This window comes from Notamacropus eugenii, chromosome 7 (assembly GCF_028372415.1).
Source record: "Notamacropus eugenii isolate mMacEug1 chromosome 7, mMacEug1.pri_v2, whole genome shotgun sequence".
NCBI classification, from domain to species: domain Eukaryota; kingdom Metazoa; phylum Chordata; class Mammalia; order Diprotodontia; family Macropodidae; genus Notamacropus; species Notamacropus eugenii.
The window spans coordinates 135,960,109-135,984,436 of NC_092878.1; the positions used below are offsets into that span (position 1 = coordinate 135,960,109).

General features: G+C 40.7%; 1 protein-coding gene across 5 annotated transcripts in view; it reads left to right on the forward strand.

The window, feature by feature from the left end:
- The first annotated feature begins 1,013 nt into the window (after window positions 1-1,013).
- RAP1GDS1 (Rap1 GTPase-GDP dissociation stimulator 1) overlaps window positions 1,014-24,328 on the forward strand; it is a 207,986-nt gene continuing 184,671 nt past the window's right edge. For 3 of the 5 annotated variants that reach the window (XM_072625020.1, XM_072625021.1, XM_072625022.1), the window contains exon 1: window positions 1,014-1,957. In XM_072625020.1, the coding sequence (XP_072481121.1) occupies window positions 1,048-1,957 (910 nt within the window). In that variant the 5' untranslated portion in view covers window positions 1,014-1,047. Of the gene's footprint in view, window positions 2,226-24,328 lie in introns of all 5 variants that reach the window. The other 2 variants (XM_072625024.1, XM_072625025.1) reach the window with 1 other exon arrangement.

Sequence of the window (24,328 nt, forward strand, 5' to 3'; positions counted from 1 at the left end):
CAGTTAAAAAGGCAAGACAATGTACCAGGGATACAAAGATAAAACAAACAACAGCTACAACAAAAATCCCCCACAACCAACTGGTCTTCAAGTGTCTTGCACTGTATTGGACAAACAATACAATAATTAGAGTTCAGCCTCATTAAAAATTTTTTGAGTATCTTTTACTTTTATGTTACCTTCTTTTCTGCATATATTCCCTTTCCTAACCAAGAAGCCATCCCATCAAAAACAGAAAAACCAACCAGTCCATCAATTGAGTCTGACAGTATATGCAATATTCTCCATCCATATCAGACACTTTATTTTTAAGATTTGTGTTTATAGATTCATCTTTTTTTTTGTAAAAATGAAAGATGACCTTCGCTGTAGGTTAAAGAAAAGAGCAAGCCACCCTTTCCTCAAAACTTGAGAGAGAACAAGAACAAAATAAGCCTGGAAGAATGAGAGCTGAAAAAAGAGAATATCTGATTCAGCTGTTTAGCATTTCCCCCACCCTTCTGCCAAGGCTGTGCTGGCGTGCTGCTGACTCTGCATCCCTCCTCCTTTGCATTTTGACTAAGGGGGGCTCCCGGGCAGGCTGGTGTCCCTAGAGGAAGGCCGGGTTTGGACCGACTCCTGATCCAAATCACACAGGAGCCAGGCGAAGGTATGGAGAGCCTGTGTCAGGGATACAGAGACCCTCTTTGCAGCCTCCTCTCCATCACTACAGCAGCACCTGGGAGAGGTCCCAGAGTAGAAGGAAAGCTCCTCTGCCTAGGGCTCCAAACCAGCCCCCTGCTTAAGGAGCATGCTCACACTAGACCTTTGGGGTGCGGGGTGGGAGACACTGGCACAGAAGGAAATAGCTCTTTTCCGGGTTTTCTTAAGAGCTGGGAGGGGAGGAAGGAAAGCAAGTCGTGAAGCTGTCGTCCCCGCAGGAGCATAAGCAGGGACAGGATGGAGTGGGCGGGGCCAGGGAGACAGGGGGAGGGGCGATGAAGGAGTGGGCGGGGCCCCCTATAAAAGGCTTTCTCTGGCGTTGGTCATTCATTCGTTTCCCTGGGGATGCTGCCGTTAGGGTACCAGAAGGTGGTCGTGGGAGGTAGATCTGAGAGTCATAGTGGCCCTCAAGCGCCCAGGAGTTGGGGAGCGCTTCCTGAATGCTCCCGGTCTTTCCTAGTCGGTGGGTTGGCCTCTCAGCACCGCGAGTGGGGAGGAGGAAGCTCTCCCCCGCCAGGGCCTGAGCACGGTGGTTGGCACACCGTGGGTGCTTCATCAGTGCTTATTCACTTGAAGGCCTTTCCGGTCACTTTCCGCGTGTCGGTGAAAACCCCACGCTGGGGGCCCCCCCCGCAGGCTGCCTGGACAACGAGGATCCCCAGGCTTGTCCTGAGGCGCTGTCCTCTGCAGCAGCCCCGCCCCCAGTCTCGGGGCTATCCAACGGTCGGTCAGTTCTGCTCAGCCCCGCCTCTTCCTGAAAAGAAGCCCGCCTCCAACGCAGCGGTGGGTGTGACCGAAACGTCAGGCTCCGCCAGGAGGCGGGAGGAAGGGGTGGGATCAGGAGCGAGATTATCCAATGAAAGGAGTGGATTCTTCATTCAGCCACGCCCCCTTCCGCCCTGGCGTTTAATTCGTCTAATGAAAGGAGAGGATTCCTATCTACGCCCCGCCCCCTCCCGCTTTGGCCTCATCTCCCGGTCTTTCCCCCTCAGACCAGTGGAAGGAGCGAATGCAAAAGAGGGGGCGGGTTTTCTCTTACGCTCCGCCTTGCCTCCGCCTCCGCCCCTCCCCCACCCCTGTGAAATTGGCCGCGGACTCCACCCATCCCGGCTGCAGCTAAAGCCAGGAAGAAGGAAGCGCCCTGGTTCCGAGCTCCGCCGACTCCTGCTCTGCTCGCGCGGGCGCACACACGCACCCAGACACACAGGACCCAAACCCCTCGAGCCCCTCCCCGCCCCCTTCTCGGGCATGCTCAGTGAGTAGGGCAGCGTGAGAGGGTTTGGGTGGGTTTTTTTTTTTTTTTTTTTTTGGTGGCAAGTAAGAAGCGGAGCGCCCCAGCCGCCGGCACAAGTCCGGCTCCGCCGCCGCTCCTCGGTCTGCTCCGCACGGCCCGCTCGGCCGGCCGGGCCCCTGCCTGCAGCCAGCCCTTCTCCTCGGGGACCCCTCCGGGCTGCGGGACCGGAGCAGCCCTTGGCAGGCAGCACCGCACCCGGCCCACCGCCCTGCCCTCCTCGGAGCCATGGGTGAGTCGTGCGGCCCCGAGCCGGGCCGGGGGGATGCTCGTGCCCCGCCCTCCCCGGCCGCCCTGGGCGGGGGCCGCTTCCCCTGCCCCCCGCGACCCCCCATCCCCCCCTCGCTCCCCGCCTGCAGAGCCCCCGGGGCCCCCTGGGGGGCTGCCCTCCCGCGGCTCTTCGCCCCCTCCTCCCCGGCTTCTCCTCTCCTCCGTTTGCTCTCCCTCTTCCCCTTGCTTCCCCTCCCCTCTCTTTTCTTCTCTCCTGTCTTCCCTTCTCTTTCCCTTGCTTCCCCTCCCCTCTCTTTTCTTCTCTCCTGTCTTCCCTTCTCTTTCCCTTGCTTCCCCTCCCCTCTCTTTTCTTCTCTCCTGTCTTCCCTTCTCTTCCCCTCTTCCCTTTGCTTCCCTTCCCCTCTCTTTTCTTCTCTCCTGTCTTCCCTTCTCTTCCCCTTGCTTCCCCTCCCCTCTCTTTTCTTCTCTCCTGTCTTCCCTTCTCTTCCCCTTGCTTCCCCTCCCCTCTCTTTTCTTCTCTCCTGTCTTCCCTTCTCTTCCCCTCTTCCCTTTGCTTCCCCTCCCCTCTCTTTTCTTCTCTCCTGTCTTCCCTTCTCTTCCCCTCTTCCCTTTGCTTCCCCTCCCCTCTCTTTCCAGCTTTTCCTCTTCTCTCTTCCCTCTTCCTCTTCTCTCCTCCCCTGGTTTCTTCTCTCCTTCCCTTGCTTCTCTTCTCCTCCCCTTGCCTTCTCTTTCCTCCCCTAGACTTCCCTTATTTATCTTTCCTCCTCTGTCCTTGCTTTGCTTTGCCTTTCCCTCTCCTACCTTGCCTATCCCTACCTTGCCTTTCTTTTCCTTCTTCTGCCTTTATTTCCTCTGCCTGTCCATTCTTACCTCTGCATTGCCTTTACTTCCTCGCCTTGCCTTCTCTCTTTCCCCGTCTTGCTTCCTTTTCCTTCCCTTTTTTTGCCTTCTCCTACCTTGCCTTCCCCATCCTTCTTTCTGTGCCTTTCCCTGCCTTGCTTTGCTTTCGCTAGCCCTTCCTTTTCCCTGTTTTTGCTAGAAAGAAGGCGACTTCTTTCAACTTCTTTCACTGCTCATTTCTTATGGGCACTGCCTTGGTCAGGTTGAGGAGGGGTAGGTAGATAGTTGGTAATGGTGTTTATAACTTGAGGGGAGGGTATCCACCTATGATTTTTAAAAAGAAGAGAGGGAATACGAAAGAATGAGCAGGCTCTCAAAGGCTTAAATAGCTAGCTGCCTGAAGGAGGCCATGAGGAGTGAGTAGGAAGAAAAGCAGAGCATCTAAGCTGCTTTGGCATTGGCACAGGGCTATGAGTGTATGTACTTACCAATGGACACTTGGCTAGGATGGATTCACTTTATGGGTTCCTTCAGTTTTGTTCCAGACTAGGAAATGGTAGACAATACTGCATGTAGCCTGTTATTTCCGAATTTACCTATGCTGTTTGCATTTCCATAGCTTCCTTTTCCAAATCTGCAGAATATTTTTTCTTCAGTTTTTATGATATATGAATATGCTACAAAGTTTCTTGTTCATGCTATTTTGAGGCATCATTTTAAATAATGTTCAGGCAATTTATTTTACATACATGTGACCATCATATTAAGTTAAAAACAGCAAATATGAAAATAATTGATGGAGCTACATGGTGTAGCTCAAATGCCTAGGGGTTTTTTTTAGATTGAGAGTTGTAAGATGCTTAGGAAGATATCATGTGCAACCCATTCATTTTACAGATGAAGAAAGTGAGTCTCAGAGAGGGAAAATGACTTGTCCGAATGTCACATGGGTAGTCAATGGCAGAGGCACAAGGTCCTGTGACTCCAGACCAGCATGCTTTTCCACTGTATCAAAGCACTGCACTCAAATGCTTGCTATAAATCTGCTTCTCCATGTTCCTTGATATGCTACCAAGCTCTTGTCCAATACAGTTTCTTTTCTTCTTTCCTAATCTATTCTGTTGGCATCTGCACAGTACATCTCTAGAACTTGACCTTTTCCTGTCCATTCTGTATAATTTACTTTCAGTTTGAGCATAGTGTAGTTTTCATAATCTGCAGTTATAATTCTTATTAGGTGAAGAGGTTAGCCATGTTAGCACCAAGATGGGAAATCTCCACGGAAGTATTAAAATGTGAGCATGGTATTGATAGAGCTTACAGTATTAAGTAAAATCTCTGACTTCTGAACCAAACTGAGTTTGCCTCCTTGAACAAGGAGGGATTTGAAAATAGGATGTAAATCTAGAGAGACTTGTCTAATTATTTAGAAATTGTTAGGTGATTCTTTTTTTAATGTAGAGACTATGGTATGGGGGTTGAATTTCTATAAGAAAAGGTCAGTTTGTTTATGAATAAGAGTATAGTATACTATTCAAGAAATAATAAGGTAGAAAGATGATAACTTTGATCTTGCTTTTTGACCTCTCTTCCTATCCCTGAAATTTCAGAAATACCCAATTTAGGAATGTAACAAAAATTTGTTTGAAGGTTGATTATTTGAAATTTAGAAAACCTTTTTCCCAGAGATAGTGATTGGATTCCCAAGTTAACCTACAATAGACTACTTAATTTGTAATGTAGTTGAAATTTTATGCATAGGTTTAGAGCCAGAAGGAATCTCAGAGATAATCTGGTCCAAGTCCTTCATGAGGAAACTGAGCCACTGAGAGGTTTAAATACCTTGGCCAAGGTCATGCAGGAAGTAATAGAGAACAAGTCACTTACAATATTATTAAACAAAAAAAGAAGAGCATTAGCAAAGTTCATTTTCTAATTTACCTTGAATGGTAGGGTTTGAGAACAGGCAGTTTAATTAAAGGAAATTACTGAGGTAGCTGGAGGCATATGAGATTCTGAAGGGCACTTCTCTGCAGTTTAAAGGGATGAAACATTGAGAGCTCTGTAGCTTTTTTAATGATACCTAATTTCAGTTAGTCATCTTGTATATATTAAGTGCCTACTGTGTTCCAAGTAGTATACTAAGCACTGGGCATACAAAGAAAGGCAAAAAAACCATCCCTGTTTTCAAGGAGCTCACATCTAATGTCATTTCAAAACCTGAGGTTCCTTTTCTTGATACAAATGTATCACTAATGCCATTATTTGTATCATATGTATCATTATGTGTCATTATATGTATCATGTATCTGTGAGCAATAGAATTGTTGTATCCACAAGCAGAATGAAGGAAGGGTTTGAAATGTTCCTAAGTTAGACCCTAGGCCTAGTTGGAAGAGAAAGGGAAAGGATAGAGCTTAAGGATTTTCATCAAAACAAAAATTGTTTAAGGTTAAATTAAGTTGTGAGTGGTGAATGACACAGAAAAAGAGGGGAACGCAGCATCCATGTGATCCTCCAACAATGAACAAGGTGGTTGAAAAGCTGTTGGATTGTTGGATGTTACATGGCTCACCAGGTACCTTTAATTTGAACTGAGCAGCCAGTTAGAAGGAGAAGAGCTCATTGTTGGATGGGATGTTTGTAAGTGGAGTGTTTGTAATGTTAGGAATTCCTTTAATGCCATCATTATGGTATCTTGTCCTTTCTGGAGTCAGGAAACATAGGTTTGAGACTCACATCTGATTCTTACTAGTTTTATGACCCTGGGCAATCTCAACCTCTCTGGGCCCCTGTTTCTTTACAAGTATAGTTGGGGTTACCAGGGAGCTGGCTTTGATGAATTCTAAGCTCTTTTCTAGCTCTAAATCTATCACGTTATGTTCCTTACTCACTATGCTTCAGTTTCCTTTTCTGTAAAATGTTGGGGTTAAAATAAGTGGCCTTTGAAGCCCCTTCTAGCTCAAGATTTATGATCCCATGAAGTAACTTTGCTACAGTATGAATTGTAAATAGACTGGATGGAGTAGTGGATAGTAGTAGATAACATATGACATATGTTGGATTTGTGACCCTGGGTAGGTCACAAAACCTACCAGTATTTCCTGGGCAGTTCTTTGACACTGTAAGTTGCTGATCTGCATTGGTAGCATGAGTTTACTTAGGTCTTTGACACTGACCCACCCCTGTCACCCCTGTGTGAATTATGTACAGTAGTGGAGTAGTACAATTTCATCCCAGTTGTAGTATATTTTGGTAAGTGCATTCTGAAGTTTCTTGCTAAAAACAAAAAGTGAAACCAAGTAAGGCCACCTTATATGTAGATTGAAAGGAACCCCACCCTCCAACATTTCTCTAAGTTTACCACATTTTCAGCACTTGTTACATGTCGCATTTACCATGTCATAGAGGTCATACATTGAAATCAGAGAGTATCTGTACCCTAAAGAGTATCTGTACTCCTCCTTCTAAGTCAAGTCCTCTCAAAAAAAAAGATTCTTGCTCTCTTGGATTCAGATTCCTATCAGTTGTCATGATGTCAAGATTCCATACACATCTTCAGTCACCTCAGACATTATAGAGTTAAAGGAGGAATAAGTGTCTAGGCACTTAGTAAATCTGTTTCCAGGAAGCTCCAAGAGCTAAGGGATCTGGTGGTCAGGAATATGTATTATTGTACATAATTGAATGACTTAGTTTGTTTTAAACGCCTGTAGGAAGCTTCTGAAGTCTCTTATAATTTGCTTGAGAGTACTCAGATTTATTATCTAGTATATTTTTTTCTGGGAGGATGGAGGAGTTGTATGGAGGGTGAGATCTGAATCATTCTTGGAAGCAAATCCTAAGTTGAGTTTTTACTTACTAAGTACTATTTGATTTATCTGAGGATAAGAAAGACTGACTGCTATTAACAAAAATTATGAGGCAGCTAGGAGGTATGATACAGAGGTGTTAAACTCAAAAAGAAATAGATCCAGTCAACATATTGACTTAGAAAACCACAAATTAGCATGACCTGTGTATACTGTATTTTGTTACACATTTTCCAATAACATTTTAGTCTGATTTGCTGCTCTGGGAAGTTGTTGGCCTCAAGTGGGACATTTCTGGTGTAGTGAATAGAGCACTAGACTTGGAGTCAGGAAGACTTGCTTCCAGTACTTATTGTGTGACAGTGGGCAAGTCATTTAACTTCTTTCAACCTCAATTTTCTCATCTAGAAGATGGAGGTAAAAATACCACCTACTGTGGAGAGTTGTTGAGATGATATATATAAAGTGTCTAGGCAAACTTTAAAGCTAGCTATTAAAAATTAAGCTTAGTAGGCTTAAGGTTTGCAAGTGGTAGGTAAAGTGGTAGGGAGATTCTGCTAAGAAATTAAGATCCAACAAATCAAATTGATATACACCTTGATAGTTGATGACTTCAGTGCAAAGGCAGGAAAAGGTAAAAATGGGAAGCAATATATGAGAAAGTATGGTTCAGAAGAGTGAAATGAAAGAGACCAAAAACGTTAAGATAATACAGAAACCGCTCATCTCTATATTATGGAACATTTTATTCAAAAAAAGAATTGGTAGCTCTGGATATAGCAAACACCAGATAATACCACAAAGAATGAAATTGACTATTTCAGCAGAAATTGTAGTTGTGGAAGTTACCGTTGAGACAGTTATCTGTGCACAGTGAGACCACTGATTTGTCAGAGCTAAGATGAGAATTTACAAACAAGAAATAAGAGAAATGAAGAAAATGTAATCATGTAATAATGCTGAATTATTTAAGCAACCTATTGAAAACTTAAAATGGAAAGTGAACAATAGAACTGACTCTAAAAAATTTAATTCAGAAGTTAAACCAGTGTAAATTAATTGCTACAAGAAGACCCCCCCAAAACTCACAAAATGCCTTAATGAGCAAACATTTGACTTAGCAAAAAGAGGTAACTGCCAACAGCAAAATAAGGTTATAACATAGTCTCATCTGTAAAATCTTAAAGAACAATCATGAGCAGTTGTGAACAGAAGTGTCTCACAAAGCAGAAAGAAGCAGGGGAAGAAGCACTACATCCAGTCAAGTAAAGTTATCTCAAGAGCATTCAAGGATGCAAATGAAAGGAAGAATATAAACAAAAGAAAAATGGAAAAGATTTGCAAAGACTGGTACAACAAACTTCTCTCCACTAAGTATTGTGGATTCAACACACACCTAATATTCTGTGAAAGGAGGTAGAAATGGTATTAAGGGAAAGAAAGTCTGGAAAAGCCATATTAGATCATGTTGTCGCTTGTCTTTCATTTTGGATGAGGATCAATGACATCCCAGTGTGATGTCTTGACTCATGCTTGAATTGGATTTAAGTGAGACAGAGTTGCACAAAGTTGGCAGCCTACTCTCTTCTAGTCATTAAAGTCTAGTGGCAAGAAAAGTCAAGGTGACTGGTGATGGCCCAGGATATAGTACATGGCCTTGGCGTCTTTGATGTCTGACCAAGATCCAAGTACTCCACAGTGCCTGCTTTAGCCTCCTTCATGGCCATTGGACAGATGGTGCTCATTCCACCAAGAAAAGTTTTCACGTGCTTGGGTAGACACCCTCCTGACTTAATGATGAATTTGAGGCCTGTCAGTTACCCTCAACCTGGTTGAGTTCATCTGCCTAGATGTTTTACTGGGGTGTGGCCGAAGGTGAGAGTTGAGTGCCAGGTAGATACCAAAGGTAGGAGAAACCTAGAAAAGAGCTCCACAAGCCCTTACGCCAGAGGTGTTAGTCCTCCTTGAACACCCCATTACACCCAGTGTATATATAGATTGTATACACATAGAGTAAAACAATACTGGAAGTGATACAATTGGGAGGGTATTGAGAAACCTGTTTACAAAAGGCCAGAAGTGGGGGAAGATACTAAAGGTTGTGGAAAAACTATCAGCCCTTATTGATGCCAAAAAAGGTGACCAATAAAACATCACAACTACTGATCTGCATGCCTGCTCTCCATCTATACAAATCCTTTATGAAGATAATTTATATACAAATTGAAAGAATGTTTCATGAAGGTATTAAGGGACAAGCTGGTTTTCACAAACAATATTTAACGATGAATCATATCTTTGCCATCTTATAATCAGTTGAAGAATATAGAGAATATAAGATCTCAATATGCTTATTATAGATTATTTTTTTAAAAAGTATTCAACTTAAAATACTACTTTCCATGCTATTTTACAACAACGTGACTCCCATATATCAACGTCTCTCAGGATTCTTCGGAAACAACAGAAATTATCCTGTTCAGTGTCCCTCTGATAATAAATGTAATATGAGGCATAAAACATGGAGATGTGTGCTTACCAAAAGTTTGTGCTGCTGTGTTGGAAATTCAGCACAATTTCCTGTGGATGTTGAGGTCTTCTAAATGCTATTTGCTGAAAATAGTGTATTGAATGTGTCTAGGTGCAAGAAACTACAAGGCCTCCTGGAAGAGAACTGTAATTACTCAAAGGAGTTGATCTGTCTATCCATTCAGGGAAAACTAAATGGTTAAAGAATGTCTGTTATACATCTCACACTAAATCTCAAGATAAACTCAAAAATGGGTAAATGATTTAAACTTAAAGGGTGATCTCATAGGTAAATTAGAAGAGCATGGAAGAAATTACCTGTCAGATATACGGATAGGGTAAGAGTTCATAGCCAAACAAGTGTTAGAGAGATTCATGGGAGATAAAATGGATAATTTTGATTATGTAAAATTAAATGTTTTTCCCCCTACAAAACCATTGCAGCCAAGAGTAAGACAAAACAAAACAAAAATAAAAGTGAGAAACTGGGAAAAATTTTTACAGCAAGTTTCTCTGATAAAGGTATCATTTCTCAAATATATATGGAACTTACTCAAATTTGTATGTTAAAAAAAAAAACCATCCTCTAATTGATAGGTCAAAGGATATGAACAGGCAATTTTCAAAGAAAAAAATCAAATTTATCAATGTCATATAAAAATACTCTAAATCACTAATAATTAGAGAGGTACAGCATCACACTCATCAGATTGTCCAAGTCTTAAGAATCTCTCTGAGATGACAGCAAAATAAAATGACAAATACTGGATGGGATGTAGGAAAATAGATGCACTTAATGAATTTTTGATGGAGCTGTGAACTGGTCCAACCATTCTGGAGAACAATTTGGAGCTATGCTTAAAGGGCTATAAACTCTTTGACCCAGCAATGATGCTACTAAGTCTATACTCCAAGGAAATCAAAGAAAAAGGAAAAGGACACACTATACAAGATTTTATAGCATCTTCTTTGTGTGATGGCAGAGAATCGGAAACTGAGATGTCCATGAATTGGGGAATCACTGAACATATTATGGTATATGATAGAACATCTGTAGGAAATAATGAAGGGGATGGTTTCTGAAAAACCTGGAAAGACTTACATAAATTGATGCAAAGTGAAATGAGCAAAGCTGGGAGAACAGTCTATTCAGTAATAGCAATACTGTAATGATAGTCAACTGTGAAAGAGTTTACCATAACTCCAAAGGACTCATGATGTAAAATGCTATTCACCTTCAGATAGAGAACTATTATGGACTCAAAGTGCAAACTGAAGCATATTTTTTCCTTCTTAGTTTTTCTTGCTTTTTTTTAACTTTTGGAACATGGCTAATCAGAAACATGTTTTGTGTGACTTCATATATGTAATGGGTATCATTTTTTTCAGTGGTTGGAGGAGGGAGTAGAGGGAATGAAAGAATTTAGAACTGAAAATAAAAATTAAATTTTAAAATAAAAAGATATGAAAAAGAAGAAAAAACACTAAAAATAGATCTGTTACCTAGATTTCAGCATACATCAGAGTGGATGTCTTATAGGATGTCTAGCAAAATGTATATCTAGGACAGATAATTAAGATGAGCAGTGAACTGGACCCAGGATTGAAAAGGATGAGCAAAGTGGTCTAGATTGCTTTCTAGGGAATTGCAAAGCAGTTTTACTGACCCCAAGTTTCCATAATAGAAAAGGCCCATCTTTTCAATACAGTTACTGTTGCAAGATCACTTCCCTTGAAGAACTAAGGATCATACACAGGACAGGGGAGAGGCAAATGGTGGGTGTGAGTAGGCTTCCAAGAACAACTGGCACAAAAAAATGTGACCAAAAAATTGTTACAGCACAAAACAGAACTGGATGGGGTGGTGAAGACAGGGAGATGGTCAGTGCTACACTTGTAACTCTAAGATATTGGAGAAAATTGAGGAAAACCATTATCAGACATACACATACCAAGAGAATTCAAGAACATTCGTATTTCACTATCACCATTGGATGTTAGTCTTGGTCTTGCTTTGCGCCCCACACACAGGTGGTCCAAACTAGATGACCTATAGCTGTTGGAAGTTGTATGGCTTTATATTGAGGTAACTAAAATGAGTTGAAGTCCTTTAATATGTAAATATTTAATTTACATTAAATATGTAAATATTTAATAAAAATTTAATATGTAGCATTCACAGTAAAAGATCCCAGCAATCTCTGAGGAAGTCATGAGGAAGTCAGATAAGGGATTGTATGAATGACTTAAGTGTTAGGGACTTTACTCATGGAAATTCATCAGTCACTCTAGCTGTCTATTTAACATGTTCCATTTCTAGAGGGAAGTAAGTGTCCTGGTCTAATTAACCTACTAATGTAGAGTATTAGATTAGACTGGAAAAGTAAGTTGGAACTAGATCATAAAGGGCCTAAAAATGTCATACTGCAGTATTTTAATTGGGTGGGTGGGTAGACATGATCAGAGTTTAGTGACTGAAGGACAGATTAAAGTAGGAGTAGATTAGAGGCAGGGATTATAACTAGAAGACCTTTCCAAAATTCTAAGAGAGAGATGGAGTCTGCCTAAATTGAATTGGTTTCAATAGAAATGGAGTCAGCTTTCTTTCATCTTAATCATCTTCATTTCTCATTCCTTTCATCTTTGTGCTCTCACTGAGTCTTGACTCTCTCCTGATGGCATAATTTTCCTTGCCATTTTCTAGTATTTATTGTATTTAAATATTGATGATGAGAATGATGAGGATGATGGTTTGTGTATGTATAGATACACACACACATATATGCACATATATATCACTTTAATTTTTGCATAGTGTTGTCTTATTTTACTCATTTTCTTTCTTTTTTACTGGTCACAGTGCTTTCTCTATCATCACTCAACAACTCCCCCTTTGAGATTCATGCTATCCAAATTTGTCATCATTACCTATCAATCCTCAAGATATTTTCCTTCCTCCTCAATGAAATTCAATGCCTGGCTTAGTCTTTTCTCTTCACCTCAGCTCCTGTTATTAAGAAGCTTGAACATACCTATTTAAAAAAAATATATTTTTAAATAGTATTTTCCCCCAATTACTTGTGAAGACAATTTTCAACATGATTTTTTGTAAGATTTTTCAGTTCCAGATTCTTCACCCTTCCTTTCTGGTCTTCCCCTTCCCCAAGATGGCAAGCAATCTGATGTAGGTTATGCTACATAAAACATAATTTCCACATTAGTCATGTTGTTCAAGAAGAAACAAAATAAAAGGAAAAAAATACCTGGAAAAAAAAGTGAAAGTGGTATGTTTTGATCTTCATTCAGACTCCATCCATTCTTTCTCTGTATGTGGATAGCATTTTCCATCGTGAATCTTTTGATCCAAGATGATTGTTTTGCATTGTTGAGAAGAGTTGAGAAGAGCTAAATCAATCGTAGTTGATCATTGCACAACTGAACTTATTTATTGATGTTTTCTTAAATATCCTAATTTCTCAGTTTCTCAAGTTACTCATTTCCTGTGATCTACTCTTCCACTCTACCTCAGGTACGAATACAGATGATCATACCATTGATCTTGCAATCACCTACATGTGTTCCACTTTAATGTTCATCAGCTCTAATCTAATCATAATTGTTTATCTTTCTGTCTTTCCCTATGACTATAATCTTTAATCATGTTCTTCATTTTCACTAAGAGCTCTGTTCCTTGTACCTCTCAGTTATTTCCCAGGTCATTATCCTTGAATTAATTGGTGAACAAATTCAACTCCACAGTATATGCTATTGTTGACAACTTTGTTCCCTTATCCTAAACCAGAGATGGGGAATGTGTGGCCTTGAAGCCACATGTGGTCCTCCAGGTCTTCATGTGTGGCCCTTTGACTGAATCCAAACTTCACAGAACAAATTTTTTTAAGGCGACATGTGGCAGAGAGGCCACAGGTTCCTCACCCCTGTAACCTAAACTAATCATATTTTGCCAAACCCCAACCCTGAATTTTTCCTGCTGTTCACCTCCTTTACTTCTATTCATTTGCTGCTGCTCATAAAACCATGCTTGACTGATTGGGTCCACTACAGATTCATGTTATATAATCTCAACAGGGGCCCTTACTGCAGCAAGGTAATCTTTCTACTACCATCCTTTATCTCTTCTCTCTTTTGTGACTCAAATCCTTGAGAAAGCCATCTACACTAAATACCTGTAGTTCCTCTCCTCTCACTTGATTGTAAGTCTTCTCTAATTAGGCTTCAGACCTCGTCATTCAACTGAGACTACTGTCTTCCAACTTACCAGTGATTTTTTAAATGGTATGGCTTATGACCTTTCATAATCCTTCTTGACTTATCTCTCTTTCTGGATCCTCACTCTTCTCTATATTTTCATGGCATTCCTCTTCCATGGTTCTCCTATCTGTCTGACTGGTCCTTCTTAGACTACTTTGATATTCTTCATCTATGTCTTATCTCACTTGTTGATCTCCTAGGTTCAAATAATCATCTCAAAACAGACCTATATATCTGTGATCTCTCTCCTGAGCTATAGCCCCATATCACTGTCTGAATTGTTAATATCTAGAACTGGTTGTCTGACAGACACCTCAAACTTGCCATGTCTAACATTATTTTCCCTCTCAAATCATTCATTTCATCCAGACTTCCTTTTTTACTGTCTAGTACTTCCAGTCTATCAGTGACTCAGGCTCACAACCTTGGTGGCCTCCTGAGCTCCTCATTCTCCTTCCCACTGCACAGCCAGGCTCTTGCCAAGTATTATTGTTTTTTCTTTCAAACATTTCTTATCCCCTTCTTCCCACTCAGAGGTTCTAATCATCTCTTTGCTGGAGGAATGAGTATTATAATACAATTCCCATTGGTCTCATGTCTTTCCGCATTCCAGCCTTCTGCTCAGCTGCAGAAAACAATGTAGGTATAACCAAGTCAGTCCCCTGCCTACCTAATAAACTCCCTGTTACCTTGAAGATTGAATATAAAATCCTCTATTTGACATTTAAAGATCTTTACAAAGCTTTCACAATCCCTTTCCTACTTTTGCTTCTTCTTACATTTTTCTTCCCTGCACTGACCTTTTTACTGTTTCTTGAACTACATACTCCATCTCTGTCTCTTGGTCTGTATCTTTAAACTGAGTCTCCTCAACAGAATGCTCTCTCCCTTCTCACCCCCACCTCATTTCATTTTGTATCAGTTCATAGAAATCTTCCATGCTTTTTTGTATGTGTAATGTTTTTCTTTTCTTACATTATAGTAATATTCCATTCATGTGCCACAATTTGTTTAGCGATTCCTCAGTTAATGGACATCTACATTGTTTCCAGTTCTTTGCTAACACAAAAAGTGATGCTTCAAATAGTTGGTATATATGGGGCCTCAGACAAATAGCTGTAGATGCTTACAAGCTGGGCAAGTCACTTAACCTCTATTTGCCCCAGTTTCTTCATGTTCGCTATTTATTTCCAGTAAAATAGGAATGACAAAATAGCACCTTCCTCTCACAGTGGATGTAAAGATCAAATGAAATAATATTGTAAAGTACTTACACAATGACTAGAACATAGAACTATATAAATGTTACCTGTCATTATTATTAATCATCATCAACTTTGGTACTAGTTAGAAAAACAGAAAAATAAACAGGTAGAACAGATTACTGAAGGAACATAAGGAGATACCAAGAAAGCACCTAGCTTCTCTTGATGAATTCATTGGAGAAAGGCAAATGTTGTCCCAATTTATAAAAAAGGAAAGAGGATGCTGCAAATTATAGGTCATTGAGCTTGACCATGATTCTTGGAAAAATTCTAGAATGGATCATTTTAGACTATGAACATCTAGAAAGGGAAGCTCTGATTTCAAAGAGTCATCGTGACTTTACTTTTGATACGTCATGCCAGACTATCTTCATTTCTTATTTGTGAATGCTAAGCTTTTTTTTTTTTTTTTAGGTTACTAAGCTAGTAGGTAAAAGCAATGCTCAGGATATAGTTTACCTAAATTTTAGCAAAATTTTGAGGAAAGTATCTCATACTACTTTTGTGGAGAAGATATGGTTTAGATGGGAATACAATTAAGTGTGCTTAAAACTGGCTATATGACTGGACTCAGAGTAGTTGTTAATGATTTGATAGTGCTGTGGCAAAAGGTTTCCTATGGAGTACCCTAGGGGTTTATGCTTGGCTCTGTGCTGTTGGACATTTTTCTCCGTGACTTGGATAAAGATATAGATGGCATGCTTTCAGGCTAGGAAGAATAGAAACATTAGGTGATGGGATTCAAAAGTTTCTTTAGAGGTTGGCGCATTAGGTTGAATTTAATAAGATGAAATTAAATATAGAATAAATGTAAAGTCTTACACTTGGATAAAAAAAATCATCTATTCAAGTGAGGCCTGAGGGGAGAGGTCTGATTAGAGAGCCTTTGTTCTGGCTGAGGTCTGGATATTGTAGCTCGTGGAAAGCCCTAGTGAGCCAACAGTAGGATGTAGTAGCCAAAAAAATACACTGCAAGTATTTGAAAGGCTGTTGTGTGGAGAAGGAATCAGATTTATGCTGTTGGCCTCCAGAAGGTAGACGTAGGAACAATGAGTGGGAATTGCTAAGAGACTTGACCTCAAGAACAACTTGCTAACAATGAGCTGTTGCGAAGTGGCCAGCCCCCTCTGTGGAGGTCTGCAAGCAAAGATAGGATGGTTAGTTGTGAGATGTGGTAGAGTGGAAATCCTTTTCTGTAAAGGTGTGACTGGGTGGCTGCTGAGATCCCTTCCAATTCCCCTGTGATTCTGTGAATTGGAAATGGCTCAACTCAATAACCTAGTGTTCAATAAATTTGAAAACGTAAATTACCTGAGCAAGGACATTATTTGACGAGAATTGCTAGGAAGACAAAAGCAATTTGGTAGAAATTAGTTTTTGATGTACAGTTTGCACTATATACAGTAAATGCAAAATTTATGTGACCTGAATATTCAGGGTCATACCATAAAAGAAGAAATTGGAAAGCACCAGATCTGATATCTTTCATAGATCTTAACCAAATATAGGCTTAGAGGCAATCACAAAAGATATGATAGTTAACATTTATGCGGCCCTTTCAGTTTTGCCAAATGCTTTGCAGGCATTTTCTCATTTAGTGCTTACAACAACCCTGTGAACAATGTGCTGTCATTATCTCCATTTACAGATTGGGAAATGCAAGCAGAGAGAGGTTAAATGATATTGTCCAGGATCACATAGCTTTTAAATGTCTGAAGCAGGATCCAAACTCAAGTCTTTCTGACTCCAGTCCAACGCAAGAAACTGAAAAGCTTTGGCATGAGCAAAAATTACTTAATTAGGATAAGAAAAGAAGAGGTTGAGTGGAAAAACATTTTTGTATCAAGTTGCCCTGATAAAGTTCTGATGTTGAAAATATACAAGGTTCCTCAAAGGCTCAGTGTAGTTTTAAAGTATTAAAGCTTAAGCTATGAAAGCTTTAAATTGGACTTTAACTTTTGGGACACCCTGTATAGGCAACTAACAGAACTATATAAGTCTAAAAGCCACTTCTTAATAGGTGATAGTCAAAGCATATAAAGGAACATTTTTCAAAAGAATTATAGGGGGGCGGAGCCAAGATGGCGAAGTAGAAAGACGCACATACACACAGCTCCGAACCCACAAACCACAGAACGGCTAAAGGGGACCAACCCAGGGCGAATTCTGCACCCAGAGACCACGGAATATTGGAGCGAGGGAGATTTCTGTTCTGGAGAGACCTCCAAACCTCTTGCGGGGGGTCCTTTGCGCCGTGGACTGGGCGCCGGGACCGGGAGCAGAGGGAAGCCCTGCCGCGGCAGCGACACCGTGAGGAAAAGATCCCAGCGGGCTACGGGGACGGGATCTCCAGCGGCGGCACAAGCCCCCCCACCAACAGGTGACTGATGGGGGTAGGTGAGAGAGTCTCTTTCGCGGGTCGAGAGGGGAGTGGGGTGCCCCCATGGCCCGGGCCCCCCCACCCAGGAGATAGAAGCTGAGAGGCGGCTGCAGACAGGGGCTCCCCAAGCGGGGGGGGGGGGGGGGAGCCTGGATCCATTGTGGAAGGTCTGTGCATAAACCCCCAGAGGGAAGTGAGCCAGAGAGGTGGCCCTGCCCCTGACCACCTGAACTTAATTCTCACACTGAATAGCAGCCCTGCCCCCGCCAAAAATCCTGAGGCGGGAAGCAGCATTTGAATCTCAGTTCCCAAACGTTGGTTGGGAGGACCAGGAGGCGAGGAGGGTGTGAGGAGAACATTCAGAGGTCAGGTCACTGGCTGGGGAGAATGCCCAGAAAAGGGAAAAGAGATAAAACTATTGAAGGGTACTTTCTCAGAGAAAAGACACTTCCTCCCTTCCTTTCTGATGGGGAGGAACAATGCTTGCCATCAGGCAAAGACACAGAAATGGAGGATTCTGTGTCCCAGCCCACCCAATGGGCTCGGGCCATGGAAGAGCTCAAGAGGAATTTTGAAAATCAAGTTAGAGAGGTGGAGGAAAGACTGGGAAGAGAAATGAGAGGAATGAGGGAGAAGCATGAACAGCAGATCAGCTCCCTGCTAAAGGAGAACCAAAAAAATCTTGAAGAAATTGGCACCTTGAGAACTAGCCTAACCCAGTTGGCAAGGGAGGTGCAAGGGGCCAATGAGGAGAAGAATGCTTTCAAAAGCAGAATTAACCAAATGGAAAAGGAGATTCAAAAGCTCACTGAAGAAAATAGATCTTTCAAAACTGGATTGGTACAGATGGACGCTAAGGACTTTATGAGAAAGATAGATATCACAGAACATAGCGTGCAGATTCGAAAAATGGAAGATAATGTGAAATATCTTATTGGAAAAACAACTGACCTGGAAAATAGAATCAGGAGAGACAATGTAAAAATTCTGGGACTACCTGAAAACCATGATCAGAAGAAGAGCCTAGACATCATCTTCCATGAAATTATCAAGGAAAACTGCCCTGAGATTCTAGAACCAGAGGGCAAAATAAATATTCAAGGAATCCACAGAACACCGCATGAAAGAGATCCAAAAAGAGAAACTCCTAGGAACATTGTGGCCAAATTCCAGAATTCCCAGGTGAAGGAGAAAATATTGCAAGCAGCTAGAAAGAAACAATTCAAGTATTGTGGAAATACAATCAGGATAACACAAGATCTAGCTCCCTCTACATTAAGGGATCGAAGGGAATGGAATAGGATATTCCAGAAGTCAAAGGAACTAGGACTAAAACCAAGAATCACCTACCCAGCAAAACTGAGTATAATACTTCAGGAGAAAAATGGTCTTTCAATGAAATAGAGGATTTTCAAATTTTCCTGATGAAAAGACCAGAGCTAGAAAGAAAATTTCACTTTCTAACACAAGAATGAAGAGAACCATGAAAAGGTGAACAGCAAAGAGAAGTCATAAGAGACTTACTAAAGTTGAACTGTTTACATTCCTACATGGAAAGACAATATTTGTAACTCTTGAAACATTTCAGTATCTGGGTACTGGGTGGGAGTACACACACACACACATGCACACACACACACATACATAGAGACAGAGTGCACAGAGTGAATTGAAGAGGATGGGATCATATCTTAAAAAAAAAATGAAATCAAGCAGTGAGAGAGAAATATTGGGAGGAGAAAGGGAGAAGTTATATGGGGCAAATTATCTCTCATAAAAGAGGCAAGCAAAAGACTTATTAGTGGTGGGATAAAGAGGGGAGGCAAGAGAAAAACATGAGGTCTACTCTCATCACATTCCACTAAAGGAAAGAATATAATGCACACTCATTTTGATAGGAAAACCTATCTCATAATACAGGAGAGTGGGGGACAGGGGCACAAGCAGGTTGGGGGGGAGGATGGAGGGGAGGGCATGGGGAGGAAAATGCAATCCGAGGTCGACACTCATGGGGAGGGAAAGGACCATAAGAAAATAGAAGTAAAGGGGGACAGGATAGGATGGAGGGAAATATAGTTAGTCCTATACAACACAACTAGTATGGAAATCACTTGCAAAACTAAACAGATTTGGCCTATATTGAATTGCTTGTCTTCCAAGGGGAAGGGTTGGGGAGGGAGGGAGCTAAAGAAGATGGAACTCAAAGTGTTAGGACCAAATGTAATGTTCTTACCACTGGGTAACAAGAAATACAGGTTAAGGGGTCAAGAAAGCTATCTGGCCCTACAGGACAAAAGAGAAAACGGAGACATGGACAGGGAGAGAGGATAGAGGAGAGAGCAGATTGGTCACAGGGGCAATTAGAATGCTTGGGTTTGGGGGGGGAGGGGATAAAAGGGGAGAAAATTTGTAACCCAAAATTTTGTGAAAATAAATGTTAAAAGTTAAATTAAAAAAAAAAAAGAATTATAAACTGTAATTAAGAATGTTTCAAATCACTAAGGATAGAAATTCAAGTCAAAATAACTCCAAAGTCCTACTGCTCACCAGACAAATTGACAAAGATGACAAAAAATGGGATTAATCCATGTTTGAGGGACTATGGAAAGATGAGGACACTAACGTACAGTTAGTAGGTCCATGGATTTGTCTAACCGTCCTAGAGGAAAGCAGTTTGGAATTATGTGAAGAAAACAGTTAAAATGGCCATAACTTTTTGTCCAGATGTTCCACTCCAGACATACACCCCCAAAGAAGTAATGACCATATACATGGAGGTATTATAGAAGTAAGTCTTGTAGGACCAAAGAGTAGAAACAAAGTAGAGGCTTATCTGTTGATGAAGATGATGTATGTAAAGAAGGGTGGGAAGACTTATGAATGAACAGATGCAAAGTGAAATTACCAGAATCAGGAGAACTATGTACCAATGTATGCATGTATGCAATGTATGCAAAAAACCAATGTATGCAATGGAAACAGTATAGATTAAGAACAACAATAAAACATTATCTGAATGTTATGAAACTGTAATGATCAAACTTGGTCCCAAAAAGAAATGTGAGAAGACACTTCCCTTCCTTCTTTGAATTGAGGGATTTTATGGGTGGCAACATTCATGTCAGATTCTTTGATGTATTGGTTAGTTTTGCCTGACTCTTTTTTAAAATTCTTTGTTATGAAGAATTGTTGTTTGGGAATGGAGAAGAGGAAGGCTACATTTGGAAATGTAGATAGTGTAAAAACATAAATTAGCAATAACAACCTATTTTTTTAAAAAATGCAAATCTATAAAAGAATGCTCCAAATCACTAATAATGGGAGAAATGTAAATCAAAACCACTTTGAAGTTTCACCACAACCAGGAAATTTGACAAAGGTGACAAATAATAAATAAAGCATTTATTAAGTGCTTACTGTGTCCTGAGCATTCTGCTACATGCTAGGAATACAAATAGAAAAGTAAGCTAGTTCTTTCACAGAACTCGCATTCTAATGGAGACGACACAAATAGAAGGTTTCAGCTGTAAGTCAGATGGAAAAGCCCCATAGTTCTTAGGGTACCAAGAACTTTCCTTGCTGAGTTTTCAGCAGGTGTGGCTGTAGCACCTGCAGGAGCAGTTGCCAGGCTGCATTTCCACAGGGATAGTTTCCCAGGATGATGGCTATAAGCACTGGGTTGGAAGTTTTGCTACTCCCAAGGCTTTTGGGTTTGGTCTTCTGGGCTATCTCCATCAGGGTCCGAGGGGAGATGGTGATGGTTTGACCTAGCTGGAATATGTTGCCTCCTGTCTCTCCTTTAGCATGTTTAGCTACTTCAGCTGCAAGAATGGGACCAGTCAGTGCTAGAGAGGTTGCAGATAGACAATGCACTCTTGATAGAACTGTGAATTGGTCTAATCTTAAATCAAATTTTTAAATTTTAATTATCCTCTTCCATGTTAGAGAGGCATTCCCAGGCCTTTTGAGAAACATTTTACCATCTCTTTTCTATCTGGAGCTGGCTAATCTAGTGCCTTTTGTGTTAATTCTGAGAGTATATTATTATGTATTGTATTATTATGTAGGGTCAGCAGTACCCTAAGCTCTTACTACTAGCCAGAAAGTGGAGATGGTAAATGTATATGGTTATTGCTTTGTAATTCAATTTCAAATAGGCCTTGACAGTTTCCCGGTCAATAGATTTAGTTGTAAGCAAGAATGTTGCATGCGGGGTTCCTTGAGCATTTTTGGCAAATCCGGCAGTGTGTTATTTGGGATAGTTTTGTAACTTTACTAGAAATCTTAATGTTTCAAAGGCATTCCATTTTCTTACGTCTTTGGGACTTAGTGTGGTAATTTCTTTTTGTTTGTTTTGTTTAAATCTTTCATGCAGATTGCATTCTAATGATTGCCAAAGTTCTGGTGGTATTTTGTATGAAGGATGTTGTATTAAGATTATTCATCTAAAACTTTAAAAACCATAAGGATTAATTTTATCGATTTCTGGATTTTCTCATTGCTAGTTGGTGTACCTCAACCCATGCTTATAAGTTATTTTAGACATATAGGAACCTAGACATATAAGCAACCCTCCTTCTCCTATTGTCCACCATGTTTTGATAGAAGTAAACACTGTTGCTTTTATCAGCTGTCTGGAAAATTTGTAAGTTGGGGGTGTTGTAAAGAGTTTTTGTAAACTAGTTAAGACCAATTATGATAGTAATATATATACACACATACATACATCATTTTGAAAGATCTTAGGGAGTATTTCTTGTAAAATTGAAGTGAGTATTCATTCACTAATAGTTTCTCCCCTATTGAAATGATATATATGGTTTGTATAAGTTAAAACTTTAGATATTGGAAGCCTTGGTCCTCTCCCTTCCACTGTAGTTCTTTTCTTTTAGGAGTAGGGTCAAGAAAGAGCATATCACTTCTGTGGTTGGAAAGTGTAGACCACAATAACCGTGTGTTTACAGGATTCCTTTCCAGGGTTCTGGCCAATACCTTTCAGGAGTTCCTTGGGAAAACTTGTGTAGCTGCTGTGTGGTGGGTCCCAGAAGGCTGCTTTGTGTATGTGATCTTGGGTCTGAAACTACTTCAACACCCAACCCATCTACTGCTGTTTTAGCTAACTGAAAACCTAGATTAACTGATGAATACGCATGGAAGAGAATTATTTATTTATAATATTTTTCTATCCTCTTAAGTTACTAATTAACACTGGCCAACTTTTGTAGATACAAAAAATAAGTGGAGATTAAGTTACTCAAAGTCCTTGATTTGGGCTTGATAAATTGAATTTTTAAAAATGTTCACGGTGTAAAACTTACTTGAAAAGACAGATGCAGGGCTTCAGCCAGAAGGTAACACTGACTGGCCCTTCTTGCTATGGAATAATGTTAACAGATGGCATTGAGGAGCCACTCTGGAAGCTAGCAGTGACATGACAACAGGACTTGAGACGCAGGTGAATGTTTTCCATGTCCATTTCCCATAGGCAGAGTAGCCATCATCTTGCTAAAGGTCAGGCACACTAGCATCAGTAGCCTGGGACAGACATAAATCAAAGCAGATAATACTTGGCTTTTACCTTTGATGGACATTCATGATTCTGTTGTGGTTGATTTTGCTCACTAAATGGATTTCTTCCAGGGGAGGTAACTGACTATACAGGTTGCTTGGTCTTTGGTGGTGAGGCAGGGGAAGAGCCATACTTTACTTGATTAAAAACAAATTTCCAAAGCAAAGAATAAACTATCTCAGATCAAATAGTGGCCTTTTATTTACTCTTGCAAGAAAGGCAAAAAGGAAGCCAAGAATCATGAATGACAGTGCCTTCCTAGGACAGCAGATCTTGTTTCTGTTTGCTTCTGGTGATAGAATCAGTTGACCATAGTACTTGGCTTCCTTTTATATGAACTACTTGAGAAAAAAGGGTTGTTACTTGGTTTGGTTCTGCTTAAAATTATAAGTACTATGGTCTGGTAACAGGTTTTTTGTCCCATACTTCTTTTTTCTGCTACTGTTGTCTATTAACCTATATTTGAAATGCTTTGTTTAGAATGGGACTTTCAATAATGTGTGCTTCAATAACACCACCATTCTTAATTTCCATTTGAACATCCAGTGAAAAGTAGACCCTCTCTTACCACTACAGCAACAGGATTTTCCAGTAAGCTGGCTCTGATGGCTGCATGGAGGTGTAAAGTCTGGAAAGGGGGAAATGAGAATCCCAAATGAGAGAGAGGGTCAGACGGTGGAAGGAGTGCTCTGCTTAGATTCTACTGAGATAACCCTGAAAGGCCATTTGATGATAGGGTGGGAGATGGGGACCAACAGTAAGAACACCGAGGAGTACTTCCTGTTATTGCTTCCATTTGCTCCTTTTGTTTTTCCAGGAGCAGAAAATGAAAGAGAAATTTATCAGTATCTATAGTTGTTGTTTTCAGTTGTATTTGACTCTTCTTGACCCCATCTGGGTCAAAAATACTAAGTGGTTTGCCATTTCCTTCTCCTGCTCATTTTATAGATGAGGAAACTGAGGCAAACGGGGTTAAGTGATTTGCCTGAGGTCATACAACTAGCAGTGTGTGAAGTCTGATTTGAACTCAGGAGGATGAGTCTTCTTGACTCCAGGCCTGGCCTTCATCTTCACTGCGCCACCTAGCTGCCCCATCAGCAGCGTGACTGTCCCTGAATTGGTAAAGTGCTGTGTGAGGGTCACAAACAGGTAGCGCACTAGACCAGCATCTGTCCTGGGCTTTAGAGAGAAGACAGGATTGAGCCCAGGAAGTTTAGGTGCCCCCATATCATTCTCCTAGGCCACAGATCTCATTTTAAATGGACATGAGTGCAAAAATAAAATTTAGGTTCTAGCTTTAGAAACAACTTTGCTAATGTATCTGCCCTTTGTGTACAGGGATATTTGTTTACCTTCAGTGGTGAAGATCCTTTGTACATTTGCAATTATTATATGAAGTAATTAATGACATAATACCAATGTGTTAAAGACTTTAGT